The sequence below is a fragment of the Lycorma delicatula genome, chromosome 5 (genome assembly GCF_047948215.1).
Source record: "Lycorma delicatula isolate Av1 chromosome 5, ASM4794821v1, whole genome shotgun sequence".
NCBI lineage: Eukaryota > Metazoa > Arthropoda > Insecta > Hemiptera > Fulgoridae > Lycorma > Lycorma delicatula.
Genome location: NC_134459.1, coordinates 124,294,230 through 124,321,718, shown reverse-complemented (window position 1 = coordinate 124,321,718; position 27,489 = coordinate 124,294,230). Strand labels below are relative to the sequence as shown.

Sequence of the window (27,489 nt, the reverse complement as noted above, 5' to 3'; positions counted from 1 at the left end):
TTCAAAAATGAAAAAAAAAAATTATACTCAGTTAATTTAGAGTGACAGTTTCTCTAATATTTAATAGAGTGAACAAAAATGGAAAATTACCTGAAAACAATTCAAAATACGAAAGCTAACTGTTGGAAAATATCACAAAAGAAGAAGCAATTAAAATAGCGCTAGAAGGATCAGTAGAAACAATTTTGGAAAAGAGTAAAAATCATAACTAATCTAAAAAAAAATGGGACCAAAATTTAGCTGGGAAAAGGGAAGAATTGAAATTGAAGTGGTGCAAGGATTGTGAATCAGGGCAGATAACCATATGGTGATGATACTAAAAGAATTACCAGGTATAATCTTTTTGTTGATTTTAGGACCTTGGTTTTCATTCTCTTCTCCTTCTCCTTCACCTTCTACTCTACTCTCATCCTCGTCAACATCTTCCTCAGGTTCATCATCCTCTTCTTCATCCGTACCAATACCAAATAACGCTTTAGTCTGTTTCAAAGTAGTAGGAAAACCATCCAAAACATAACCTTGACTTTGACAAGCGTGAGATAATAACTGATTTTTCATAACCCTTATTACAGAAAAAATAAAAAATTATGAAATATAATATCAATTAAATAAATATTAGATTACCTGTCTTTTTTAAAACCTGTCTTTTTTTTAGAACTAAATTTGGCAAATTTCCACATTTTCATTTCTTATTTCATCTCAATTAGTAATTTCAGAAATGATTGTAAATTTCAAGAATGGTGGTTTTCAGTCACCACTAAAAAATACATAAATTTGCAACTACTAGAGGAAATCAAAGATCTTAGTTTGAATGTATAGCATACACTACTTAGTATTCATATAAACTAAGTTAATTAGCATAATTTATACATATAAATTATGCTAATTAACTATCAGGCAAAGATTAAAAGATACATCTTTGCAAGCGATGGCTAGATGAAATGAAAAACGATAAAGATAAGATGTTACTTTGTTTTGAATGAAACAGAAGTTATCACTACTAAACCTAAATTTATGGTATAATGCTTATTGATTATGAGAAGACTAACTTTCTTCTTTAGCTATACTCCTTTGCCAGAATATTCTGCTTCTGGCCAACAGCAATACTCATACATCTCCACATTTTTTCTTGAAGAAATTACTTCACACTCACTCAAGGTCACATCATCTACTTATTTCCTCAACAATGACTGAATTCTTCTACCATTCTGAGTTTAATCTTATGTTTTAACTCCAATTTCTTTCTGTCTTCATTTTACAGAATATCTGATTCTCAACCAATAAAGGCTTAGCTTAAACTTTCTCTAGCAAACAAAACAAGACTTCTCTCTGATCTCTTTGTTTCTCATTCTATTCCTTCTATTTTTCCCAATTATATTTCTCAAAGATTTATTTTTACTCCTTGTAGCTTACTTCCATTTCTACTATGTTCTGGAATAGGACTATTTGGAAATTAACTTTCGGTCCTTGGGATTGCATGGAGTGAGGGTAGCGATTCTATTGTTGCACAAGTGAATAGCCCGGTTTGGTCCAGTTCCACTAGTGTTATAGGAAATATCAGTCGTTTGTTTGTTTCTGTAAAACACGTTAGAAAAGGTTGCTGTCCAAAAATACCGCCGACTGTGAAGTGAGTGCCATCATCAGTTTCCTTCATGCAAAAAAAATTAGCTGCTGAAATCCATCGTGAACTCTGTGCAGTATGAGGACGGAATATCATGATTTGACAGTACAGTAAGACAATGATGCCGTATGTTTCAGGAAGGTTGAACAAACATTCATGACAATGAAAGAAGTGGACGATCCAGAAAGAAGTTGTCACAGATAGACTTGCTGTAAGAGTCGATGTGAAAATTCAAGAATATTGTTGATTCACAATAATAGAATTATCTGAAATTTTTCCTTTCATATTGTGAACAATGCTGTATGAAATCGTACCAGTAGGTTAGGCTTCCACAAATCTCATACTTGCTGGATGCTAATCTTCTTTCTGACACACGCACACACAATACACACAAAAAAAAGAAAAGGGATCAGCCCTAACCTTCCTCACTGTGACCAAAATGAGAAAGATGAATTCATTGACTACAACATAACATGCAATGAAACAGGTTAAATTTGTTAACATGGAAACAAAGCTCAGTCAATTCAATGGAAGCACACCAGTTCTCCTCGAAAACTCATATAGGCCATCAAACACTTTCTTCAATAAAGCAGGTGGCATCGATTTTTTGGAACCATAAAGTGTGATATTGTTGATTTTATGGAAAGAGGCATGAGAATTATCGCTGAAACTTACCAGGTATCGTTTTTCTTCATGAAAGTGCTTGTGGGCATAATGAAGTATACACTCAATGCCAAATCGAACATTTCAAATGGGAGTTGTTTAACCATCCTCCATACAGCCTTGGCTCTCTCTCAGTATCACCTTTTCCTGAAAATGAAAATTGACTAGCGAAAGCATTTTGAAAACAGTAAGGAGTTGAAAAATGGTGTTACTATATATATGATTTAATTCACAGGCAGCAGAATTTTATGACGAGAGTATTCAAAAACTTGTTTACAGATATTGCAAGTGTATTAATTTGGGTGGCAATTACGTGAAAAGGTAGCTAAAAGATATTATATATAAATATATAATTATTATTATTATCTATTATTATTATCACCGCCTTTGTCCACCTTCCATCACATCTTCTTGCGATGTGCCCTGCCCATTGCCATTTCAGAGCTTTCACTGTTTCCATTATGTCATGAACTCTCGTTATGGCTCTTATGTCTTCCGCTCTTTTCCGGTCCCTCCTTGTACAGCTTAGCATTGACCTTTCCACGCCTCTTTTTGTGCTGTTCGAAGCTTTCCTTTCACGAACTCATTTAAAGTCCAGGTCTCGCATCTGTAGGTGAGTACTGGAAGAATACACTGATCAAACTCAGTCTTTTTCAAGACTACCAGCATGTTAGATTTCAACACTGTTGAGTATCTTCTAACTGATTTCCAGCCCATCCTGATTCTCCAGAAAATTTATTAGCTGCCCAAGGTATTCTTCCATATTCTCTAGGATGTTGTCGTCAAGTACTATCTCTCCTGCAGCAGCCCATCTGTTGTACATTACTTTTGTTTTGATCAAATTCATTTTCAGATCCACTTCTCTACATTTTTCTGCAAGATCCTCTATAAACGATTGCAGTTTATCAACATCCTTAGCCAAAAGTACAATATCATCTGCAAACCGCAAGTTTTTCAGTCTCCATCCATTTACCTTGATACCTCTTTCAGACCATTCAATTTTGGACATAGCCACCTCAAGGACTGCTGTGAATAATTTAGGAGATATGGGGTCTCCTTGTTTAACTCCCCTTCTGATAGAAAATTCTTTTGTTGGTTTGCCAATGCTGACAAAATACAGATATTGTGTAGCATTTTTACGTATCTTTGATCTATTCCTTGTTTAATTAGAGCTTCCATGACTGCAAGATGATTCACAGAATCGAATGCCTTTTCAAAATCGATAAAGGCTAAACACAACAGCATTTCGTACTCGTTGGCTCTACTAATGATTTCCCGAATGCTGTGGATGTGGTCTGTTGTGCTGTATCCCCTCCGCAATCCTGCTTGTTTTATTGGTTGAGATCTGCCCAAAACATCATTGACATGATTCGTCAAGATCTTGGTGAAAACCTTATAGATAACAGATAGCAGACTGATGGGACAGTTCCGTATATTATGTATGTTGCCTTTCTTATGGAGCAGAATTATTTCTGCTTTATTAGAGCTCTGTGGTATGCTAGCGTTTTGTAGACATGCTGTGAAGATTTTTGCCAGATGTTTTGCTGTTTCATCGCCAGTGAGCTTTAACACATCAATAAATAGGCCATCATAACCTGCAGCTTTGTTCTTCGCCATGCTGTTTATTACATTTCTCACTTTATCTGGGAGAACCTCTGATATCTCGATGTCGTCCGTTTCTTGAGGAAGTTCCATCTTTCCTTCTAATTTTTCATACAGTGTGCTGTAGAAGTTCCGCAATTCCAATATTTCATCTCTATCTTTTATCCGCTTATTACCAACATCCACTGCTATAATTTGTTTCCTTCCACCTATGAGCCTGTTTAGCTTTCTTCAAACTTCTGTTTTCTAGGGCCTCTTTTACAACCTTGTCATTGTATTTCCTGATATCTTATTAAAAACAACTTATAATATACATATATATATTATATTATATTATATATATAAAATAAGTTGTTTTTTATCAAACAGTTTTTTTCTTTAACAATGAGTTGGAAGTTACTTTCGGAAAAGCCTCCATATATTGTGTACTGTAATGTTTTATACAGAAGCTGCTTGGAGTAAAAGAAACTTCCTAACTGACAAAACACTCTTTTATAGATATCTGAACCAAAGAAGTTTTCTTTGAGTAAAAACAACTAAATAGACTAAAAGAAACAATAAAAATAATCTGGGAAATACTTACTTTACTGAAAATTTATCATTAAGTGTTCCACCACCCTCAGCCAGTTGCTGTTGTATTGTTTTTAATTTCTCTTTAAGACCGTTTAGAACCTCTTCATTATCTATCTCTTCTTCATCATCTTCTTCTTCTTCTTCTTTTTCCTCTTCTTCCACTTGTTCTTCATTTTCTTGTTCTGCATCCTCTTTAATTTCATTTTTTTTGGCTTCGATTCTTGATTTTTCAGCAATTCTATCTTCAACTTTCATAATTTTTGATTTCTGATAGAAGAGCAAAGAATTTTCTTAATACGTTAAATATATACATAATTACTGTACGAGGGCAAGTCAAAAAGTAAAGGGAAATTTTTATTTCCCTTCCAATCACATGTATAGCAGCAATGATTGTTCTGATATAACTCAACCTCTATCAGCTGTTTATTGAAAGTTGTTTCATTGTTAGCTATTTAAAATGAGTGCTCCTTTGTTTGATTGCACCAAGGAAAAAATGCGAGTAGTGATATGTTTTCTCAGTTCAGAAGGGATGATACCAGCAAGATTTATTAATGGATTGATGGCTACAAAAAGGGTAGGATTTCTTTCTGTGACGAACAGTGGTAAGATAGGGCTTCCACTTCAAACACTAATGACAATATTGAAGCGGTTAAATAAATGATTCTCTGTAATCGACGAATTACAGTTGGTGACTGAATACAGACTTACAGTTGCAAGTGAGCTGAATATAAGTCATGGCTCAGCATTTTCAATCATCCACGATTCTTTAAACTTTCAAAAAGTCTGTGTTCGCTACATTCTACGTCAAGTGACCAGCATCCACAAAGAGAATCGTTTGAAAATTTCCCAGAAGCTTTTGAAATGTTACGAGATGATGCAGACTCATTTCTTAAGCGAATAATAACTGTTGATGTGACATGGGTCCATCACTTTTAACCTGAGAGTAAGCGACAAAGTTTAGTATGAAGGATGAATCACCCTTCATACTGTCCAGACTTGGCTCCAAACGATTTTCATCTTTTTGGTCCATTAAAAGAAGAGTTGTGAGGGAATCAAATCATTAACGATCTGATGGAGAGGCTATAGAATTGGTGAAGAATTTTCTGCACATCAGACTGAAAACTTTCTTCCAGGAAGGAATTCAAAAGCTCATTAAAAGAAGGACTAAGTGCATAGAAGTAGGAGGGGATTAAATGCTGAAAAATAATGTATGCATCATTTATGTAAGTACAAATATATTGATTTTTATAATTTCACTTTACTTTTTGACTTAACCTTGTATTATACAAGTGTCCCATTTAGAACATAAGATTTGAACAGAGTACTACCATTCTTATTTTACAAGATTGTTAGCACTGCAACTTCCTCATTTTTCATCTGTGTTGCAATTAGTTTTGTCATAAAGTGTTAGAAGAAGGAACACATGTTATGGTTTACGTCCATTACAAGTATAAAGAAAGTTAAGTGAAAACTTTCTTTAAAGTCAAAGAATGAAGAAATTCAACAGAGTAGAATTTCAGTTGACAGAATTCACCATACCAGTCAACAATTAATGTATTTATCACAGAATTCATTAAAACAAATTTGATTATGTACATTAAATCGCCCAGTAATCTTTGTGCTAATTGGTCTGAAAGTATTATTGTTGTGACAAAAAATGTCAGTATGAATGGGATTCCAATTTACTTTTATCTGGAACTGGCCATTTTGAAAAGCACCATTGCAGGGAATTTACAAAATTAATTTGAATTTAGAAAATATTTAACTTGGGAATCCAACAAGTGCATTAACAATTTTTAGAATAAATCATCTTTATGGGTGAGACAAACTTTCAGCTGTATGGATACGTCAGTGAACAAAATTGTTGAATTTAAAGCACATAAATTATAGGCACATAAACAATATGTTTGGAAGAGATGAATGTAATTTAATTTAGATCAAACAAAAGGAGGCTGCAGATAAATTGAAATATGTATGTTCCTGTTTCGAACATAATTTATTATAGTTTATTTATTACACTGGATATTTCATTTTATCCACAGGAAAATCTAAATCAAATGAAATTAAAAATGTTATATGAGGGTTATTTTTTCAAGGTCAGATCAGTCACAAAATAAAAACCCACGCAAAAATCAGATGAACCTTTGCGCATATGTGTTGCGCAGCGTCTCTAGTATGGTCTTCAATCATGCCACGTCACTTCGTTTAGTTCTGAACACGCAGCTAGCACGTAAACAAGTCTACAACAATAGCATCTCCCGCTAAGTGTGAAGTGCATGTGGTAATTCGATTTCTTCAGGCTGAGGGGTGTAATACAGCTGAAATTCATTGACGAATAAGTAATGTGTACGGTGAAACTTCAGTGAGTGACAGCAAAGTGCAACAATGGTGCAGGAACTTTAAAGCAGGACGTACAGATGTTCATGATTCAGGGGGTCAGGGAAGGAACCGAGTGTCAACCGATGATCTCGTTGAGCGAGTGAATAAGGCAATTTGAGAAAATCATCGGTTCACAATTTCTGTATTCGTTTCCTGAAATTTCAAGGTCAGCTCTCTACACCATTGTGAGCGAGAGACTTCAGTACTGCAAACTGTGTGCAAGATTGGTTCTCATGACGCTGTACAACCATCACAAAACAATGAGAATGGACGCCTCCCTAACATTTCTCCAGCGCTACCACAATGAAGGAGAAGATTTTTTGAACAAAATTGTCACAGGGGACGAGACATGGGTGCATTTAGAAACTGAAGAAACAAAAGAACAATCCAAACAGTGGATGCATTCTCATTCTCCCAGTAAACCAAAGAAGTTGAAGCGAACCTCCTCCAACAGAAAGTGTATGGCTACTGTGTTCTGGGACCGGAATGTTGTTCTCTTGGTGGAATTCATGGAACGTGGCACGACCATCATTGCAGCCTCATACTGCGTGACTCTTCAACGACTACGAAGGGCGATTCAGAATAAGCGGAGAGGAATGTTGTCATCAGGCATTGTCTTTCTCCATGACAATGCTCGGCCGCACACTGCAGCTGTAACAAAGAAGCTCCTGCAGCGTTTTCATTGTGTTTGATCAACCACCATACAGCCTGGACTTGGTTCCATCCGATTTTCACCTCTTTGCTCAGATGAAACACTGGCTAGGAGGACAATATTTTGGCACAGACATTGAGCTGCAGACCAGCATAGAAACATGAAAACACAGGCGGCTTCGTTCTATGACAAGGGTATTGGAAAGTTGGTACCACGCTATGATTATATCTAAGTCGGAGTGGCAACTACGTAGAGAAATAGCATATAACTATGTAAGTAATTGTTACAAATAAATTTTTTTTTATTTTCACTGTGGTTTCAATTTCATGACCGATCAGACCTTGAAAAAAAAATAACCCTCGTAATATTTTGTTACTAAATCTCGTAAAAAATTGTTAATCTATTGTGGGCTACTGCAATAACACTGCCATATATGCCTGGCGCTGAAAGTGTTAAATATAATTTCATCCTGATTTTATAAAATTAGGCCAAATATTTAAAAGCTTGGGACGGTTCAATTCATTTGTATTTAAAGGAAATACCGTGTCTTTTTTGTTTCATGTAATTATTATTAATAAAGTTAACATAGATTCATTCCACCATAATAGAATTTACAGTTATTACTCAAAAGTGATACCAGCAAGAATTTGTTAGGCGTTCTAATCTTTGTGCTCGTAATCAAAAATTAGATTATGCTGACAAAAAAAAAAAATCGTAATTAAATAAAAACATACATCAATAATTATTATACATCAATAATAAGCACTGTAACCGATTTATACATCAGCACTTTAAGACGAAGTTACAAAGAGAAGAACAGCGATAAAAACATTATTAGAAATCCAATTATAAAACAGATGGAACTGAATTAAACATCATACATCAATTTTACAAACTGTAGAAAAAACAATCGCAAATAAATATTATTTACTAAATTACTTCAAAAACGTTTTCTCCCCGTTCGTGCCTTCAAAAAACTCTTAATTTACTTAAGAATCTTTTGATTTTTTTAATGAAATTTAGCAATTAATTAAATAATCTGGGACTTATATATTATTTATACTAATAATTTATTTATTATCTAAAAAATAACTCTCTTGCTAGGAAGATTTTTGTGCTGTAAGTGCATTACAGTATTTATATTTCTTAAATATGCTTCTTTTATATGTATAAATAGAAAACAGATTTTTTTTCTAATTAAAATCACTGTTATTTAACTTGAGATTTAAAAAAAAATCAGATTTACTATGAAAAAATAATATTTACAGTAAATAATAAATGCAAATTTCCATATTCCACGCACAAGCTTCAAGTTTATGTAGTGATTCAAGGAAAAAAATAACACAACTGGACTGTAGCAGGAACAGTTAAAACTGATAAAAACAGACGATTAGTAATAGCAGTGTTAAACGCGACGCTAAAATAAATGCAGTTCGAGTCGATTAGGTTCGATTTTAAGTTGCTCACCCGGTATTGCAATAATGAAAAAGCCGCTTCAGAAGACCTTGTACTTTTCTGAAAAGTCTGCATAAGTGTATATTTACTTATAAATCTATTCAAATATTACCCGATTTTCCTTTTAGGCCGATTTTTGATAAACCGTGCTTAAATTAAAATATGAATTTATATAATAATAGTGAATTTTGTTTTGTACCGGTAAATGCGAATCGTGTGAATTTAGTAAATTAAAAATTCTGTTTCCGTTCATTTACATTTACGAACGGTAACATTTGTTAAAAAGTAAACGTATTTAATATTTTATTAGAAATTAAAAAGAAAAAATTGCAATTATGTAGTAACAGATTTCTTCCTTTGCGCGCGTGTGTGTGCGTGTGCAAACTCTTGCATTACCGATAAAGACATATACACATATAGATTTATCAAGCTGGAACATTAGATTTTATTAAATAATAGAAAGCTTCATCAACCCCTTGTGTACACCGGCATGTTAGTTCAATCTAGTTTTGAAGGTACAGTTTTATTTACTGTAATACATAATTTGTGCTAGATTTAAAAAAAATTAGATTATGATAAAGGCGATAAAAGTGTTTAATAAAAAAATTAAATTAAATAAAAGTAATAAGTAAATTCTTTATAGTAATAAATGCTTTTTAAAAAAAAAAACTAGTTCGATAGCCAATGATAAAATATAACGATAATTTATAAAATTGTAACGGTCATAGGCTGACAGAAGACTTTTGCTAAGATGAATTTTAGAGGTAATTCTTTTTTCGTTTAATTTTTTTGGGAAGACGTAAGTAAAAACATCTGTCTGTCTGTGACTATACGATGATGGTGTGATGGTGAAATGAATGAACAAACCACAGGTGGCTTCCTTCGCTCTGATTGGCTACCGTCGGACAGTAATGATCACGCCATGGTACAATTCAAATACAACCGTAAACTTGTGTATATGTGTGCGTACCTGTGTGTATTTCTGTCGAGCAACACAATGTTAATATCTCTATTTCTTATATAGACGTTTAATATAATTAAATTAAATCAAGATTTGTCGATTATTTTATGTTTATTAAATTTTATTTAAAATAATAATTAATCTCTCTTAATTTTAATAAATTTATTAAAAATATTACGATAAGGTTTATCCGTTTTGTAAAGTAATTTACAAAAAAAAAAATTCGAATAATACATAACAGATAACATTTTTCCAGTTTTATTTACAATTCGACCTCGTAATATCCTACACGTGTATTTTAACGAGCGAAGAATTTGCGGTAAATGAAATTAATGAGATATTAAAAAAAACTAAATTTTTGCCCAGAATCAAACCCGACACCGGCAGATTTAGAAGCCAACATGCTAACAACTATATCGACCAGTTTTTAATACGATAAAATGTTATAAACTTATTTCTAAAATGAAATACAGCATTAAGGGGTAAAAAAATTAATATGTAAAACTTGTAATTAACTCGATTATATTTAAGGTTGTAATAATAAAAATAAGAGACGTCCAGATACATTCAACAATGTTGTGTTAGAAGCTATAAGCGACTTACATTACTACATTTATGTAATCCTTTTATGTTTATAAGAACAGAAAATATAATGTTATTTAATACTTCAACTAGCATCAACTAAACCGTTTGTCGACCGATCTCCTAGATGGAATCTTGCGTCGTCCGGAAGGTCCCGGGTTCGAACCTCAGTCGCTAATGTTTTAATAAACATTAATCTCAGATTATATTTAATTTGAATCACAATTTTGTAACAAGAAAATCTCTCTCTGATAATTCGAGTACTTAAAACAAGCAATAATTTATGTAAATTTTACTAACTGTATTTACAACTTAAAATAAACAAAAAAGTTATCAAGTATGATTTTTAAGTTTTTAACACTAATACATAAACGTTAAATATCAAATAAATTCATTAATTTTTTTTTATTTTTATAATAATAGTAAAATAATAATATGATTCGTTATTAAATTTAAAAAAAAATTTTTATTAAAAATTATTTTTTGTATTCATCTTGCTTACTGGTTAAACTTGAAAGATTTATTCTACGTAAATGGGACGCAACACAGCGAATTATATGATGCCGAATTTGGCGAGTAAAGGGCCAAGGGGGAAGAAAAAGTCAGGTTAATTGGCAACATAGCACCTGTTGCAGTCACAATGTTAGAGCTGCGTTTATATATCACTCCGTATTAAGAATAGTGTCTATCTCCCTCGCTTATACTCTCCATCAACCTCGCTCTCTCTCCCACCCACTCACTCGCACTCGCCCTGCTCTGTCATTCACTCAACCCCTCTCTCGCCACAATCACTCTCTCACTCTCCCCCTCAATCCCTCTCTCTGTATGCGGTGGGCTACTTAAACATGTTTGTATTTTTTCAATTTTCTCACTCAAAGTGCATTTTTACAAAAACTTTGTAATAAAAAATTGACCGTTAAGGTTTTCGACCCTTTTTAACTTTATTAATGCGCTTCCGTTCGTGAAAAAGCATTAAAAAATTTCTCGTAAAATTTAACCTCTGATCCAAACATTTTTCCCGACGAGAAGAAAAGTTACAACGTCGTTTGTAGTAATAAAAAATTACTCGTATAGAATTTTATTTCGAAAATACGAGTACATCGTTAAATTATGTTACTTCATTTTTTTTTAATTTCAGTGCTCCTTTGATGGGCCAAAGAAACATAGTTTTTTTGTAATTTCTTTATTTCGCGTCGTTTATAATTGTACGTAAAGAATTAGATGAAATGTAACCGATAAGGAATGCCAAACGATGCCGAGATTCGAACCCAGGATCGGTATATCAATCGCTTAATTTATCAACCGATCGATCTAAGAAGGGTCGTTAAATTTTTCTTAAAAATAGTTTTCCTCTAAAAGAACAATCGACTATACATTTTCAACAATTTTGTGATTTTTTTTAATTTAGCTTAAAAAATATAAAAATTTGTAATGAACTGTTTGTTGAATGTATGTCGTACTGTTTACGAATAATTTCTGCTTTAAATATTATGTACGCATAATTATTAAGATATATGATAATTATCCGGTGTCGAACTCAGAACTTCACATAAATTATCAAATATCGGTCGCCTTCTACAAACTCACTACCTATGTTTTTTTCCTTTCTTACGATTAATTATTGTTAAATAAAAAATACGCCGATAGATTTCTAAAAATATTTTTACAAATTTATTAAAATGATTATTTGTAGCTTTCTTTCCTATCAAAAATTATTTTTTCCAAATTTTCGTGTTATTCCCGAGTATACATTCATTTATGAATATTTAACGACATTAACCGAGATCGGTGAAGAAACGGTAAGCTATTTTGGGTCTCGAACCCAGTAGCTCCAGTCAATCAGAATATTCTTTATAACGATACAGATGCGAATTATATTCTTGGTTAGCACGATTCATTCTCGTTACCAGACTTAAAACTTAATATAACTAGAACGAAATATATCTAATATATCACTCACGAAATAAATTTTGCTTATATCAGTTTAGTTAAATATATAATGGCCAAATAACCTAAAATTACAACCGAACATATAACTTGTTTCTCTTTATTATTTTTTCGATATTGTTTAGAACTACTTGGATAAATTATTAAGAGATAAACACAGCAAATTTATTTATTTATTATTATTAAATTTATTAATTTATTCTGTAAAAATCAATCGGCATTAACTGGAATTTAACATTTTTAATCTAATAAGTAATTTGTAATACAAACAAAGAATAAAACAACTGCAAATTATTATTTCAAAAATTGTATTAATATTTAAAAAATAAATAAAACTCACCTTAATCAGTAATAAAGAATATCTCAATAAAAAGATGAAATTTGGATGACGTTACAAGTTAGGTTAAGAGACAATGTTAACTGGAGGCATTAATTGCACGTATTCAGTCGCCTATCTACCGATAATTCCCGCCAATAACTAACTACAAGACAAAAACATCTCGTGAATTTCTTTAGTTACACTCATAATGCTTCTCTTCTTCCCCCACTGCGGAATGACGTCATCGATAGATTATTTTAAACAACAAAATTATAATGAAAAATTATTCCATCTAAAATTTAGTTCGCAAACTGTTTCATTCACCATCAATTTTTTTTAACATTACACGCGTCTAATATTAAATTGTTTTTAAAATTTACTATCAATCTTGCCGAAATTATAATTAGATAAAATATTAAAGAGAATAAATTTTCCCTTAATCTATAAATGGACATATTACTACAACCGCCAACCATACACGAAGGGGTTATAACGAGATTTTTACTTATTATTTAATTACATATAATAATTATTTTATATACGTAATCAAGCTCAAGATATAGTACATGTAAATATGGACCCGCACGCGCGCGCACGTACAATTTTGTTTTAAGTGTTACTATATTTTTTAAATATCAAATCAGGAATTAAAAAAAAAAAAATAGTATTAATCTTTTTTAGATGTAACATGACCTCCATGCTATTAAAGAGGTAGCTACTTTACTTGCTAGACTAAAAGTTCCAGATTCGATACCCGGTTAAAATCTAAGAAATATATAATAGTGCAGTCTCTAATGACTTTCAGTCATCTTCTCAAAAAGAAAAATAACAGAACTGCATCTTTTATGATGTAGATTATAGAAACCACGAACGTTACGTAAGGAGGTAATGAATGATTAGTATTATTTCTAAATTTCAAAGTTATCGCATCTAGCCGACCTCCATATTTCACGGTTCAGCCCGTCTACAATATCCAAATCTAATGGGTGTGTAAGCGCGTACATACACCCGTAGATCTATTTATTAATTCACTTTATTATACATGTAAAGCCTGATTTTATTTTATTTAGATATTTAAAAATATATTTCATCGTTTTTAATTAATACTTGGCTCTCAATGAATAAAACAATTTAATCCAAAAATTTTTGACTTTATTTAATTGTATTATAAGATAACACTCCATCCTGCTATTGCGTAAGAGATTTATAAAAGCACTAGACTCTGTGTTAACCTTGAAACGTTCGTAGTCGGTGGAGTGAGGAATGTTTACAAAACAACGAACGCCGGCTAGACAACGCAGCAAAGAACTTTTTTTTATCTTCCATCACGCATTATTAAAACAAATATTATTTATCTATTTTAAATAAGGTATTAATTTTAACTAGCAGACCCGGCAAGCTTCAATACGCTAGATTTATATATATATCAGCTCCTTATATATATAAATGAACACAATTGAAAGTTAGATAAAGCATTAACAAAATTCACAAAATTTAACCTTTCCTTTTTACCCTTTCTCCCTTTAACTTTTCCTTTCCCCCTTCCCAATTTTAATTTTACCCCGTTCCATTTTCCTTTTCACGGTTTCTCTTTCCTTTTTCTCCCTCTTCCTTTTTCTCCTTCTTCCCTTTTTTGATTTTTTACTTTTCCGATTTTTTCCTGTATCGTATCATCTTTATCTTTTCATCTTGTACTGTTAACTCCGAATCTAAATTGTTCTTTAACATCGTTAACCGCTAGTTCTATGTATTGATTAAAAAGTAACGGGGATAGGGAACATCCTTGTCGGACGCCCTTTCTTATTACGGTTTTTTTCTTATGTTCCTCGATTATTACTGTTGCTGTTTGGTTCCTGTAAATGTTAGTTAATAAATCTGTTAAAATTTTAAAAAAAGTGTGGTATTACCATATTGAGTGGTGGTTGTAAATAATTACCAGTAATTGTGCATAATTCCTGATCTATTTACGTTTAATGTATGAGTAATACAGGATGAGCAACTAAAAAGTGAACCACTACAGACTAAACACTGTTTGGTTTGAAAGCTCTTTTTTTGCTTGTGCCAGCTTCTCTACATAACTTTGTCTATTGTTTGTAATTTTACTACCCAAGAAACAAACATCTGCAATTTCATGGCTAAAACTTTAGTATTATGAACCTTAGTATTTAATTCTTCATTAACTTCCTATGTCACATTTTACCTTTGTTTTGCTCTTGCATATTCTCTTTAAATTCAATCTGAATTTATCTCTCACAATAATCCATTTCTATTCAGTTTTGGTTTCTGCCAAAAGAAAAAGCTCATTACAAATCTTACAGTCAGTTAGTCTCAAATTTGTCCTTCAATTCCTGTAATGCTTTCTCTATATATATATAATTTCAGACTTTTTATCTTTTATTCTCATCACTGTTACCTGATTCTTATTCAAAGCACAGAAAACTTTTACCCTGTATTTCTGCCCAATTTCCCTTATAAGTTGAACATATTATTCATTTTACATTAAAAATTCTATCTTATCCATACTTATATATTTACAAATATTTCATTTTCTGTAATTCACATTTTTCTCTTGATAATTTTAAACCAACTAAATCAATTAATTAAACTGTTTTTATTTTTTGTGACCAATTAATGAATGAAATTATTAAAAATACAGAAATAGTGTTTTTAAGATTAGGAATTTAATAAGCTTTCAGAAATCTGTGAATGTCATTTACCATTCACTGTGTTCAGTTTTAAATGAACAACTGCCAAAAGGAGACTGGCATGGATTCCATTATTGACTGCAATAATTCAAATCACAACCACCAAAAAACAATTTCATTGTAAAAGTGTTAGTGAATCTTCTTTTGACAAAAACAATATGAAAACAAAGAAAAATGGTGAGTTATACAAATCCCTAAAAAACATTTACAGTATGATGGTGTCTTAAAAAAACAACTGTTTGTTCCAAATCTGAAAAAAATTTATTACTGCAACAGACCAATGTAACGGGTCTCTTCCAATTAAGAAGAAAGAGAAAAAATAAAGAAAGAAGAATCTAGAAAGAATTAAAAGGGATTCTTTATTTAGAATAATAGGTCCGTTTAACAATTTGTTGTTTGTAATACAGACAATGGCACCTCCAACAGATTCTGTTCGACCAGCAGGATTATTGGACGAGAGAAAGAACCCATAGAAAAATGTAAGGGTGTGGATAATGAAAATTATTACACTTCAACAACCAAAAAGATGGGTCAGGTACTGGCCTTGGTGCAGTTGTGATAACACTACACGTGTGGTAACAACGACTGAAGAGGGTATCACAAGTATGCCATTTCAGACAGTGGTTGAAAACAAGAAGCCATTCAGTGACTTATTTGTAATTAGGAGTGAAAGTGACAATATTCTATTCTATTCATTCAGAAAATGTAGAGTAGTTATTTTGTAAACAGTAAAAGTACAGTGGAGTCCCACTAATCCAAACCATACTAATCTGAATAATTTTAGTACAAAAATTTTTTTTTTAGTTTTAGCTAAATAACTAAATTTTATATTTTTAAGAGTCAATTTACTTCACAAAAACACAGCTTTTTATTGCTTATAAAATATTGCCATGTTAACAAAGCAAGTTTTATAAAACTTTCTTATATATATATTTACAAAATGTTACAAATATATATACAGTACAGTACAGTACAGTACAGCATTAAAAAATTTAAAATGTGAAAAATATTATGTTGCACTTACAATTTGTTGATACTGTATAACATAAATTATTTATTGCAAGTTATAAAATCAGTCAGTTTCTTTTGGCGTAATTAAGTAAATCTGCTACAGGACACAATGTTGTGCCTCTGCCTCATGAACGTAACATCTGCAGAAGTAGCTTCGGCATGTTATTTGACATAGAGAAGGGCAAGGGTCCAGGGCCACTGCCGCCTCTGCGTGTGTCACAAGTGGTCTGTATCACCACTGGCCTCATCATCATGCTGCTCAGAGTCTTGCTGAGCAATGGTTGCCCCAAAATCTCATCCAAAAGATTTTCATGACCTTCACCATTTGCTGCCATCCACTTGTTTATGTCATCATTGACTGCTTCTTCACAACTGGGAATTTCATGTACAAGCTCAAATAAATGTGCTACGTTTTTCTGATTTGAACTTTCTACAAAGCTGAGGGTTGGTCACATTTTTTTCCAAGATCTTCTTAAGCACTGCTCAGAGTCAGTCCCATGATTCGGCTGCCCAATAAGCAACATCCTTAATGTTTACTTGTTTTATTTTCTGAAGTAAAAAATCTGAACAAGATAATACAAGTATGAGGGTTCTTAGGAATTTTTTTCTATATGCAAGCTTTAAAGTTTGCAAGACACTCTGATTCGTTGGTTGTAATAAATGTTATACGTTGGTTGGGGGTGATGTTAGGAGGTAGGAAGACTGCTTTGATTTCACCACAAGTTAGTACACCCACGTCGGGGTGAGATGGAGTATTATCTATCAACAGAATTTCTCTTGCTGATAAATGATTATCTTTGTTAAAATGTTTTACTACAGGAAAAAATTTGTTTTGAAACTATTCCTTCAAAAGATTTCCATCCAGCCAAGCTTTTGGTTTTCTTTTGGTTCTTATAACACAAAGGAAAATACAATGGAAGAGGAAGGCTCTTCCATTGTCTTTGAATGCTTTGCAGATTTTCCAACCATCATTAAAGGTAGCTTGTGATTTCCTGTAGCATTACTACAAGTCATCAACATAATACGCTCCTTGCTCATTTTAAAGCCCAGAGCACAGGCTTCTTCCTTAGATATCAGACTTTTTATTGGTAATGCCATCAAGTTCAAGCCAGTTTCATCAGCATTTTAGACTTGTTGGGGAGAATATTTTTTTCCATTATAATAAATCAGCGAATTCTCTCTGGTACTCCTGTGCCGCAGTATGATCTGGGGAGAAATGTCAATCCCTTGACATTTCTTCACCTGATGCTTGCCATAAATGAATAGTCACTGTTTATTAGTTTATTGAGATAAATAGCCTTCTCTTGAAAAAGAGGCTCACTTAAGGGCATGCCTTTTTCTCTTTCCTATGTTAACTACAGAAAGAGGGCTTTATCGACCTTATCATACTATGATAGTCTTGATGTATGTTGGTCTTCAAGAATTTTTTTGAAGAAAATGCACAGAACTGTTCGATTTTTGTATGGTTTTTCTTCCAATCACTAATTCTGGCTTCTCCTACACCAAACTCCAGGGGACAATTTTGTCACACTCTTTTATTTAAACGATTCAAAATTCTAGCTTATCTTTAAGCGTAATGTAGTATGTTTCTGTTTGCTAGCCATTGAACCAAACACTAAACATAACAAATACAGTATGTACATACTCTGTAAAGATTAACTTCAAAATTGAAACTAAATGCTACTAACATGTTCAAATTTACTAGAAATATATAGTTGTTCTTAACGATTGAATGGCATCCTTTTTTTGTGTTTTTTTCTAAACCAGTTTGTTGTACTTTGAAAGAGCACTGTGGTGAATGAACTTTTGTAACTTTAAAAATATCTGTTTTATCGGATTTGGGACAAACAATTGTTTTGGGAGGGATACCTTCATCACACTATAATTTTCATAATTTTTTTGATTTCATATTTTTGTTATAAGGCGTTCACTAAGAATTTTACAATGAAATTGTTTTTTTGGTGGTTCTTATATCAATTATTTTTGTTAAATCGTTCATCACTTTCATCATCATGTATTTGATGACATAAAATAAAAAACAAATGGACAATTTTACCTTTAAATTGTAGTTGTCGATTTTCCCAGCAACAATACTTATTTCATATATGTGTATTTACTAAAAATAAACATCATAGGTGTATTATTTCCATTTAAATGCTAAGTTAAATGGACAATGGCAAGTTACATTACATTTTATATAAAGAAAAAAGCATAAAAAAGCAGTATTATCAGTTATCATCATTAGTGAATGTAAAGTCACAACCTTTCATTAGAAGCTATAACATTATTATTGTGAATAACACCCATTTGTTGTTTTCTTGTTTTTTTTCACTCTTGTTTTTTGTCAGAGATTCACTGCACTCCCAAATGAGAATCTTGATAATAAACATTTGATTATATAAAATAAAAATACTTTTAAAAAAAGTAAAAAAAAAAATACTTACTATATCTTGGACATAATTTTCAATTGCCTTGGGTAATGTAAGGTAGTTGAGTTTATAGTATTGACTAAGTTTTAAACTAACTCTTGTTTTGCCACTTCCAGGTGGTCCAACAACTAATATTTTTTTGACCTGTATAAAATAACATTGATTAATAAAGTGGGTAGTTACTTCTAGATTATTAAAAATAAGTTAAAATTGCAATTACCTGATAAGTGTTTATCTAACAGTTTACACTGATCAGTTTATTGTTTCCCTCAAAATAAAACATAAAACCTACTATATGTTTGTAGAACAATCAAATTGACTTATCATGCATGTCACACTTATTAATACTAAACATGTTAATATGAATGTGCTAAAATAATACAGCCTAAACACACTCTAAATCACTGATAAGCATGAGATCCATTTAAGTAAGAATTTCTATACCTTAAACTGTGAATTTATTTTATGTTAATCTGTTAATGTCATTACTGTATCTGTTACTGGTGACTTTATATGTGACAGATTGTCTCATCTGAAAACATGGTCTTGCTAAATAATATTAAGATACTACTATTGCAATCTTCAGTGGGAACTATACATGTAAAACAAATATACATGAAACTACTGCTTGATATATGGCATGAAAATCAATGACCAAACTCACCAAATCACAGCTAAAATGTAAGTATTTGATATGTTTTGCAAAGTTTGCAGGTCTTTTCTTTTTTTATTTACTGTTGAAAGGTTTTCATAATATATACTAATTTATGAGCAACAATACTTGCTTTTTAAAAAATGATTGAACTTCATTAGAAAATTCAAATGGACTTCAAAGGAACTGTTTTAGACCTTGGAGTCTTCCCATTACTTATTCATATGCTTTGATCTCAGTGTTGAAAATGATCGTGCTGTAAATTTCTTTCTTGTAAGGGTGAAGTGAGTATTTTTCGCCTTGATTTTTTTTCAATTTTATCTTGTCTGTGGAGTCTTCTGGTGCAAGGCTAATTTCCTACAGATACTATCTTATTTCTCTGATCCATCTGCATCCTGTCTGAGTTGAGATTGCATTGTACAGACTGTTTTAGAAGTCTTGAATCTAGCATCCTCATGATGTCTCCAAAGAATCCTAGTTTCCTCTTATGCAGATGTCTCCAGAGAATCCTAGTCTCCTCTTATGCAGATGTCTCCAGAGAATCCTAGTCTCCTCTTATGCATGGTATATCAGTGATGGGTTCTAACTCTTTGTACATGACTTTGTTGGGCACGATCCACCACTGCCCGTCTTTCTGGTACTTTTTGTTGATGAGGTTCTTCCAATTCTTTTGAGTCTGTCGGTATTTGATAGTTTGTTCAGATGGAAGAGTGTTTCTGCTGCCAGTTCATGTGGCTTCCAGTCTTATAACTGGGTTGTAATGTCTTATTTGTGCATTTATGGACAGACTTTTTTACTATAAATGAACCAGGTTAATTTTATGCTTTAGCTAGATTGTTGTTTGAATTGAGGTTTTCTTGTTTAGGTTGTATGTTATTAATTCTCTGAGGTAGTTAAATTAGATTACTATTTTGACTTTTTACCATTTATAATTACTTATTTTAATTGTGTTGGTTTTTGGAGCACAATTTCTGTCTTTTCAAATGATATTTTGAGGCCAATTTTATTTGCAATGTTTTTAAGTTCTAATATCTTGTTTTAGCTTTGTCGATGTTGTCTGTTAGCAGTTCCAAGTCATTGACAAAAAAAAGCAGTTTGTTTTGAATTTTTTACCTATTTTTATTTTTGAGAGCATTTTTTTTAATGAGCATTCGCTTATTACAGTTTCTAGAGTGCAGTTGAATAGTAGCAGTGAGAGCCCATCGCCTTGTCGCAGTCCTATTCTGATCTGAAATGGTTCCAAGAGTTAGCCTCTGAATTTCACTTTTGAATTAATGTTTTAAGATTCAGTTTTATCATGTTTATTAATCTGGGATGTAGTCCAAGGTGTTTTAGAATTTTTAGTAGGGATTCTCTGTGGATGCATGCAACTGCATGCTTTCTTTGAAGTTTAGAAACGTTAACCATGTCTCTGTTTTTTTTCTGTTGTAATCCATTATTAGCTTGAGACTCATCTTCTGGTTTGGACTGCTCCGCCAGGGTCTGAAACCTTCCTGGTATTCTCCTAGTTCTTTCTTGATTGGTAAACTGGTCCTGTTGAGAATGATCCTTGAAAGAATTTTGCATGTTGGATCTAGGAGTATAATTACCCTGCAGTTGTTAGAGTCTGATCGTGAAGGGAAAGATCCTCCCCATGTGATGATTCCAGTTGCCATGCCGCCATCCCCTCTGTACCTAGCCCTGCTGGGGTTTATTGGAGGTCATCTTCTGAACCCACAAACTGAATAACATCTCTCAGTTAACAGCTTGGCCTCCGTCAGGATGCCACCAATGCTAACGCCACAAATGACATTTCCATTGGTGTAAGAACATACTATCAATAAACACAGAACAAAACCAAAAACAAACTACTCAAACAAACAGAACTGTGTAGAAATAAAATATTTAAATGTTGAGCTATAGTCCTACCAATGAAATTTTTTTTTTTTTGTCTTCAGTCATTTGACTGGTTTGATGCAGCTCTCCAAGATTCCCTATCTAGTGCTAGTCGTTTCATTTCAGTATACCCTCTACATCCTACATCCCCAACAATTTGTTTTACATACTCCAAACGTGGCCTGCCTACACAATTTTTCCCTTCTACCTGTCCTTCCAATATTAAAGCGACTATTCCAGGATGCCTTAGTATGTGGCCTATAAGTCTGTCTCTTCTTTTAACTATATTCTTCCAAATGCTTCTTTCTTCATCTATTTGCCGCAATACCTCTTCATTTGTCACTTTATCCACCCATCTGATTTTTAACATTCTCCTATAGCACCACATTTCAAAAGCTTCTAATCTTTTCTTCTCAGATACTCCGATTGTCCAAGTTTCACTTCCATATAAAGCGACACTCCAAACATACACTTTCAAAAATCTTTTCCTGACATTTAAATTAATTTTTGATGTAAACAAATTATATTTCTTACTGAACGCTCGTTTAGCTTGTGCTATTCGGCATTTTATATCGCTCCTGCTTCGTCCATCTTTAGTAATTTTACTTCCCAAATAACAAAATTCTTCTACCTCCATAATCTTTTCTCCTCCTATTTTCACATTCAGTGGTCCATCTTTGTTATTTCTACTACATTTCATTACTTTTGTTTTGTTCTTGTTTATTTTCATGCGATAGTTCTTGCGTAGGACTTCATCTATGCCGTTCATTGTTTCTTCTAAATCCTTTTTACTCTCGGCTAGAATTACTATATCATCAGCAAATCGTAGCATCTTTATCTTTTCACCTTGTACTGTTACTCCGAATCTAAATTGTTCTTTAACATCATTAACTGCTAGTTCCATGTAAAGATTAAAAAGTAACGGTGATAGGGAACATCCTTGTCGGACTCCCTTTCTTATTAGGGCTTCTTTCTTATGTTCTTCAATTGTTATTGTTGCTGTTTGGTTCCTGTACATGTTAGCAATTGTTCTTCTATCTCTGTATTTGAACCCTAATTTTTTTAAAATGCTAAACATTTTATTCCAATCTACGTTATCGAAAGCCTTTTCTAGGTCTATAAACGCCAAGTATGTTGGTTTGTTTTTCTTTAATCTTCCTTCTACTATTAATCTGAGGCCTAAAATTGCTTCCCTTGTCCCTATACTTTTCCTGAAACCAAATTGGTCTTCTCCTAACACTTCTTCCACTCTCCTCTCAATTCTTCTGTATAAAATTCTAGTTAAGATTTTTGATGCATGACTAGTTAAACTAATTGTTCTGTATTCTTCACATTTATCTGCCCCTGCTTTCTTTGGTATCATAACTATAACACTTTTTTTGAAGTCTGACGGAAATTCCCCTTTTTCATAAATATTACACACCAGTTTGTATAATCTATCAATCGCTTCCTCACCTGCACTGCGCAGTAATTCTACAGGTATTCCGTCTATTCCAGGAGCCTTTCTGCCATTTAAATCTTTTAATGCTCTCTTAAATTCAGATCTCAGTATTGTTTCTCCCATTTCATCCTCCTCAACTTCCTCTTCTTCCTCTATAACACCATTTTCTAATTCATTTCCTCCGTATAACTCTTCAATATATTCCACCCATCTATCGACTTTACCTTTCGTATTATATATTGGTGTACCATCTTTGTTTAACACATTATTAGATTTTAATTTATGTACCCCAAAATTTTCCTTAACTTTCCTGTATGCTCCGTCAATTTTACCAATGTTCATTTCTCTTTCCACTTCTGAACACTTTTCTTTAATCCACTCTTCTTTCGCCAGTTTGCATTTCCTATTTATAGCATTTCTTAATTGCCGATAGTTCCTTTTACTTTCTTCATCATTAGCATTCTTATATTTTCTACGTTCATCCATCAGCTGCAATATATCGTCTGAAACCCAAGGTTTTCTACCAGTTCTCTTTATTCCGCCTAAGTTTGCTTCAGCTGATTTAAGAATTTCCTTTTTAACATTCTCCCATTCTTCTTCTACATTTTCTACCATATCTTTTTTACTCAGACCTCTTGCGATGTCCTCCTCAAAAATCTTCTTTACCTCCTCTTCCTCAAGCTTCTCTAAATTCCACCGATTCATCTGACAACTTTTCTTCAGGTTTTTAAACCCCAATCTACATTTCATTATCACCAAATTATGGTCGCTATCAATGTCTGCTCCAGGGTAAGTTTTGCAGTCAACGAGTTGATTTCTAAATCTTTGCTTAACCATGATATAATCTATCTGATACCTTCCAGTATCGCCTGGCTTTTTCCAAGTGTATATTCTTCTATTATGATTTTTAAATTGGGTGTTGGCAATTACTAAATTATACTTCGTGCAAAACTCTATAAGTCGGTCCCCTCTTTCATTCCTTTTGCCCAGCCCGTATTCACCCACTATATTTCCTTCCTTGCCTTTTCCAATGCTTGCATTCCAATCTCCAACTATTATTAAATTTTCATCTCCCTTTACGTGTTTAATTGCTTCATCAATCTCTTCGTATACACACTCTACCTCATCATCATCATGGGCGCTTGTAGGCATATAAACGTTAACAATCGTTGTCGGTTTAGGTTTTGATTTTATCCTTATTACCAATGAAATAACATCACAAAATAACAGAGCAAAAACAAAACTACAGAGCGCCTATCTTGGCGACAAGAGATCATATTGATGACAGACAAGTAAAACATGAAAGGCATCATCTAATATGCCACTCCACGAGCACAGACCCAAATCAGCAAGGTCTGAAATAAGCCAACCTTTCTCTAAAAGCACCATGGCCTGAAAAAACTGAGTTATGGAGACAACCAAGATGTTCTCCGCACATTCCTCAAATCAGGAAAAAGACCATGTGTGTAACACCCATCAGACTTCTCATCCCACCTGGTCTACCACAATTGAAATCCATCATTCTCAATCTCTGTAATTCTAGCGCAAGTTAATTGACCCAACTTTTTTTGTGAAATAGTATTGTTGATGCTCAAGTTCAAGAACATCAATAGGCTTTATTCCAGCAATCACCAGGACAGCCGCACACATACCCTTGTAGAGGTTACTCATAGCCTTAAAAATTCAGACCTCAATCTGGATTAACCACATGCTGAATACCAAAGAAGGCACTATTAACCTTCTTTGTGACAGTGTAAATGCTCCTTATAATGAAAATTTTTGTCAAGAAACACTCCAAGGTACTTCTGAACCTGAACATATTGAATTTGATGGTCTGACATTGAAACAAGGATTCTCAGTGTCACAGCCAAAGGCTCTTCAGCAACAACATTTTGGTTTTATCTGGGCTGAATGGCATCTTATGTTGATGGCCCCACAGCTCAAGTATCCTGCATGCCCAACAGGCGCAGGAGTTCAACCCCATTCTACATACATCCTTTGACCAGCAACAGTCCATCATTGGCTAAGCGACAACTTGACAGCTGCAGGCAACCTCAGCCGCATCAAAAAATCAAACTCCAAAACCCACAAGGGGCCCAGCACACTACCTTGCGGACAAACGTAAGACAGTATCTTCTCCACTTCGTGGCCACCATCACAAAGTAGAACTTTTCGATGCCCAAAGAAGCTAAACTCATAAAATACCATCTTCAATTACCTTATCAGAACGAAAGCCATACTGAACCTCCATCAATAACTGTGGTGATGTCAACCTCTCATTAATATGCAGATGTAGTATCTTCTCGAAGACCTTACCAATAACCAGCAGCAACATAAGAGGCCAGTATGAGGAACTAACAGTGGGATTCTTGCCGCCTCCCTTAACAACAATTTAATTCTTCCCTTTTTCAACAAATTGGAAAACACCCCATGGGTCTGTTATCTTGTTCCTGAACAAAAGAATGCCAAAAATCATGTTTGGCCTACCTTACGTCATGTTAACAAAACTAAGCTCCTTATACCTCGAGGCCAAATCTGCTCACCACTTGGGGTCACTGTCAGTTTGAGAGGACCTCCATAAATGGAGAACAGATGACTTGAGCGTCCCTCCAACTTAACTATCACTACAGCGGTGAGAATGCCTTTGGGCCTCTTATCCCTACTCTTCTCACCTTTCTTTGAAGGATTAAGGATCTTCTCTAAGTACACAGAATATTTTTGTGAACCTTTGTTTTCTCCTCCAGCCATAATAACGTCACCATCCTTCTCAATGACTGGCTCAATTTATCAGCAATCCCTATAAAACATATTTTGCTGTCAGTATTAAAAATACTCGACACCGCACGTATGAGATTCTTGATTGATTGTTCTTCTAACGACGAGTTTATCATGACATATAAAATTCTCTTCCTGCTGCCAATCTCATCACCCACCAGGACCTCAGCAGATGACCTTTCTACCAGGACTTTGCCTGCAATTAATTTTACGTGTTGGGTAAATTTCCATATCCATGGCACCTTCTTTTGTGTTCTTTGATTCATGCTACCCGCGGTATCAAAAGTCATGTCCTTACCAAGATCCTCGTCTCCTGGAGAGCTCTCGAACAACTCCATATACTCTTAAGTTGTGGCCAACTTTTGAGTACTAGGCTTGCCAGAACTTCATCATCCACTTCTTCCTTAGGGATGATTGGAATCTCATAAACTCTGAACCAATGCTGTTTGCGTAGGTGACTCAACCGTAATATTCTGTGAGGTACCAGGCTCCGGATAGGGCAGCCATACGCTTCTCAGACCCTCAGCAGTCCTCAAAAGCTCCCCCCCAGCTTCCTTGAACACTCCTTAATCTCTATTATTGTGTTCACATTGGCCACAATCAATTTGTTCAATGACCTGATTTGCTTGCCCAAAACTAGCATTACAGCTTCAAATTAAATCTTATCATCCTGTAATTGGCCCGTTTCCTCTGTTTCATCCTCTCTTCTTCTTTTGTGCAGATGGTCTAAAGATGCTGTTACTATGGGGACCCTAAACAGCACCCTCACAGTCCCTGGGCTTCTCACAACGAAAGGGTCTCCCTCCTACTGCATAAGTGTGGGTTGTCTTACTTTTCTCACACGAGATCGTGGTAGGCTCTTCCGCAGTCTAAAAGCATCTTCTTCCTGCACTTTGTTCGTAGAAAGGATTAAATAAAGAACTACATAAAACAAACTTATAATATCAAAAGCTGGTTGGGACTAACCAGCTGTGCTCACCAAAATGCGGGAAACACTAATTGCGCGCCAAAACTGGCAGATGCAGTCAGGTTAACCTCAATTTCAGGTAGGAATGCCAGTTGCATGCCAAAATTGGTGGATGTAGTTAGGTTTTTAGGTTAACCTAAAAGTCACTAAGAAAGTCCTGCCAAATCTGGCAGAAAGATATCAGTATTGGTGTCAGAAAACTGTCACCATACCAGCATATACTGACAGTTCACCAGAAATATTAAAAACTTCTAGGTCATATTGGATGACAAAACCTTCAACCACTCTCATTGGTATAATCACTATGCCACATAAGAGATTTAGCAATAACATCAGCATCAATAACAACAAAACGATGCTCTGAAAACTGAAGAATTTTCTCCCAGACTTCAAGATGACGCTCAGCAGGATCCTGATCCTGAAAATAGGAACTTACAACATGTAGATGTAAGTTCTGAATATCAACCCTAACAACAACATGATGAATCTTAGAGAGCTGCTGCAAGAAGACAACCTTTTTCTCTTCTGTACAAAACAGCAAACATGCTGTCAGAACCACAATAAAGTCGCTTCCATCCCGCAAAACCTGGCAGGTCACCAGATGTAATATACAGATACTGCAACACGATACAGATAGCTTACGACGAAAGGCCACTTCACCTAACTCGATTTGAACATATAAGCATCCTGTGCATTCAACTGACCAAAACTAACCATCAAGAGATTAAAATACATCTTGATAGCTATCAAATATGATTCATACCCCTTGCTATCAACAGAGTTCTTATGATCTTTCCTCAACCTTTAAAATTTATACACAATGGAGTATCAGCCTTTTTAAGACAGTCCTCGAGCTTATGCTCTCCTCACAGCAATAGGC

The 27,489-nt window shown here is 33.7% G+C and overlaps 1 protein-coding gene across 1 annotated transcript in view; it reads right to left on the bottom strand.

Annotated features, from left to right (window-relative positions):
• The window catches only part of LOC142325739 (adenylate kinase 7-like), an 85,455-nt gene that overhangs the window by 21,065 nt on the left and 36,901 nt on the right, over positions 1 to 27,489 (bottom strand). The window contains exons 11-14 of the mRNA XM_075367773.1: positions 26,892 to 27,027; positions 18,915 to 19,084; positions 4,470 to 4,726; positions 330 to 562 (exon numbers count right to left, since the gene is read on the bottom strand). Of these exons, the coding sequence (XP_075223888.1) occupies positions 330 to 562; positions 4,470 to 4,726; positions 18,915 to 19,084; positions 26,892 to 27,027 (796 nt within the window). The remainder of the gene's footprint in view (positions 1 to 329; positions 563 to 4,469; positions 4,727 to 18,914; positions 19,085 to 26,891; positions 27,028 to 27,489) is intronic.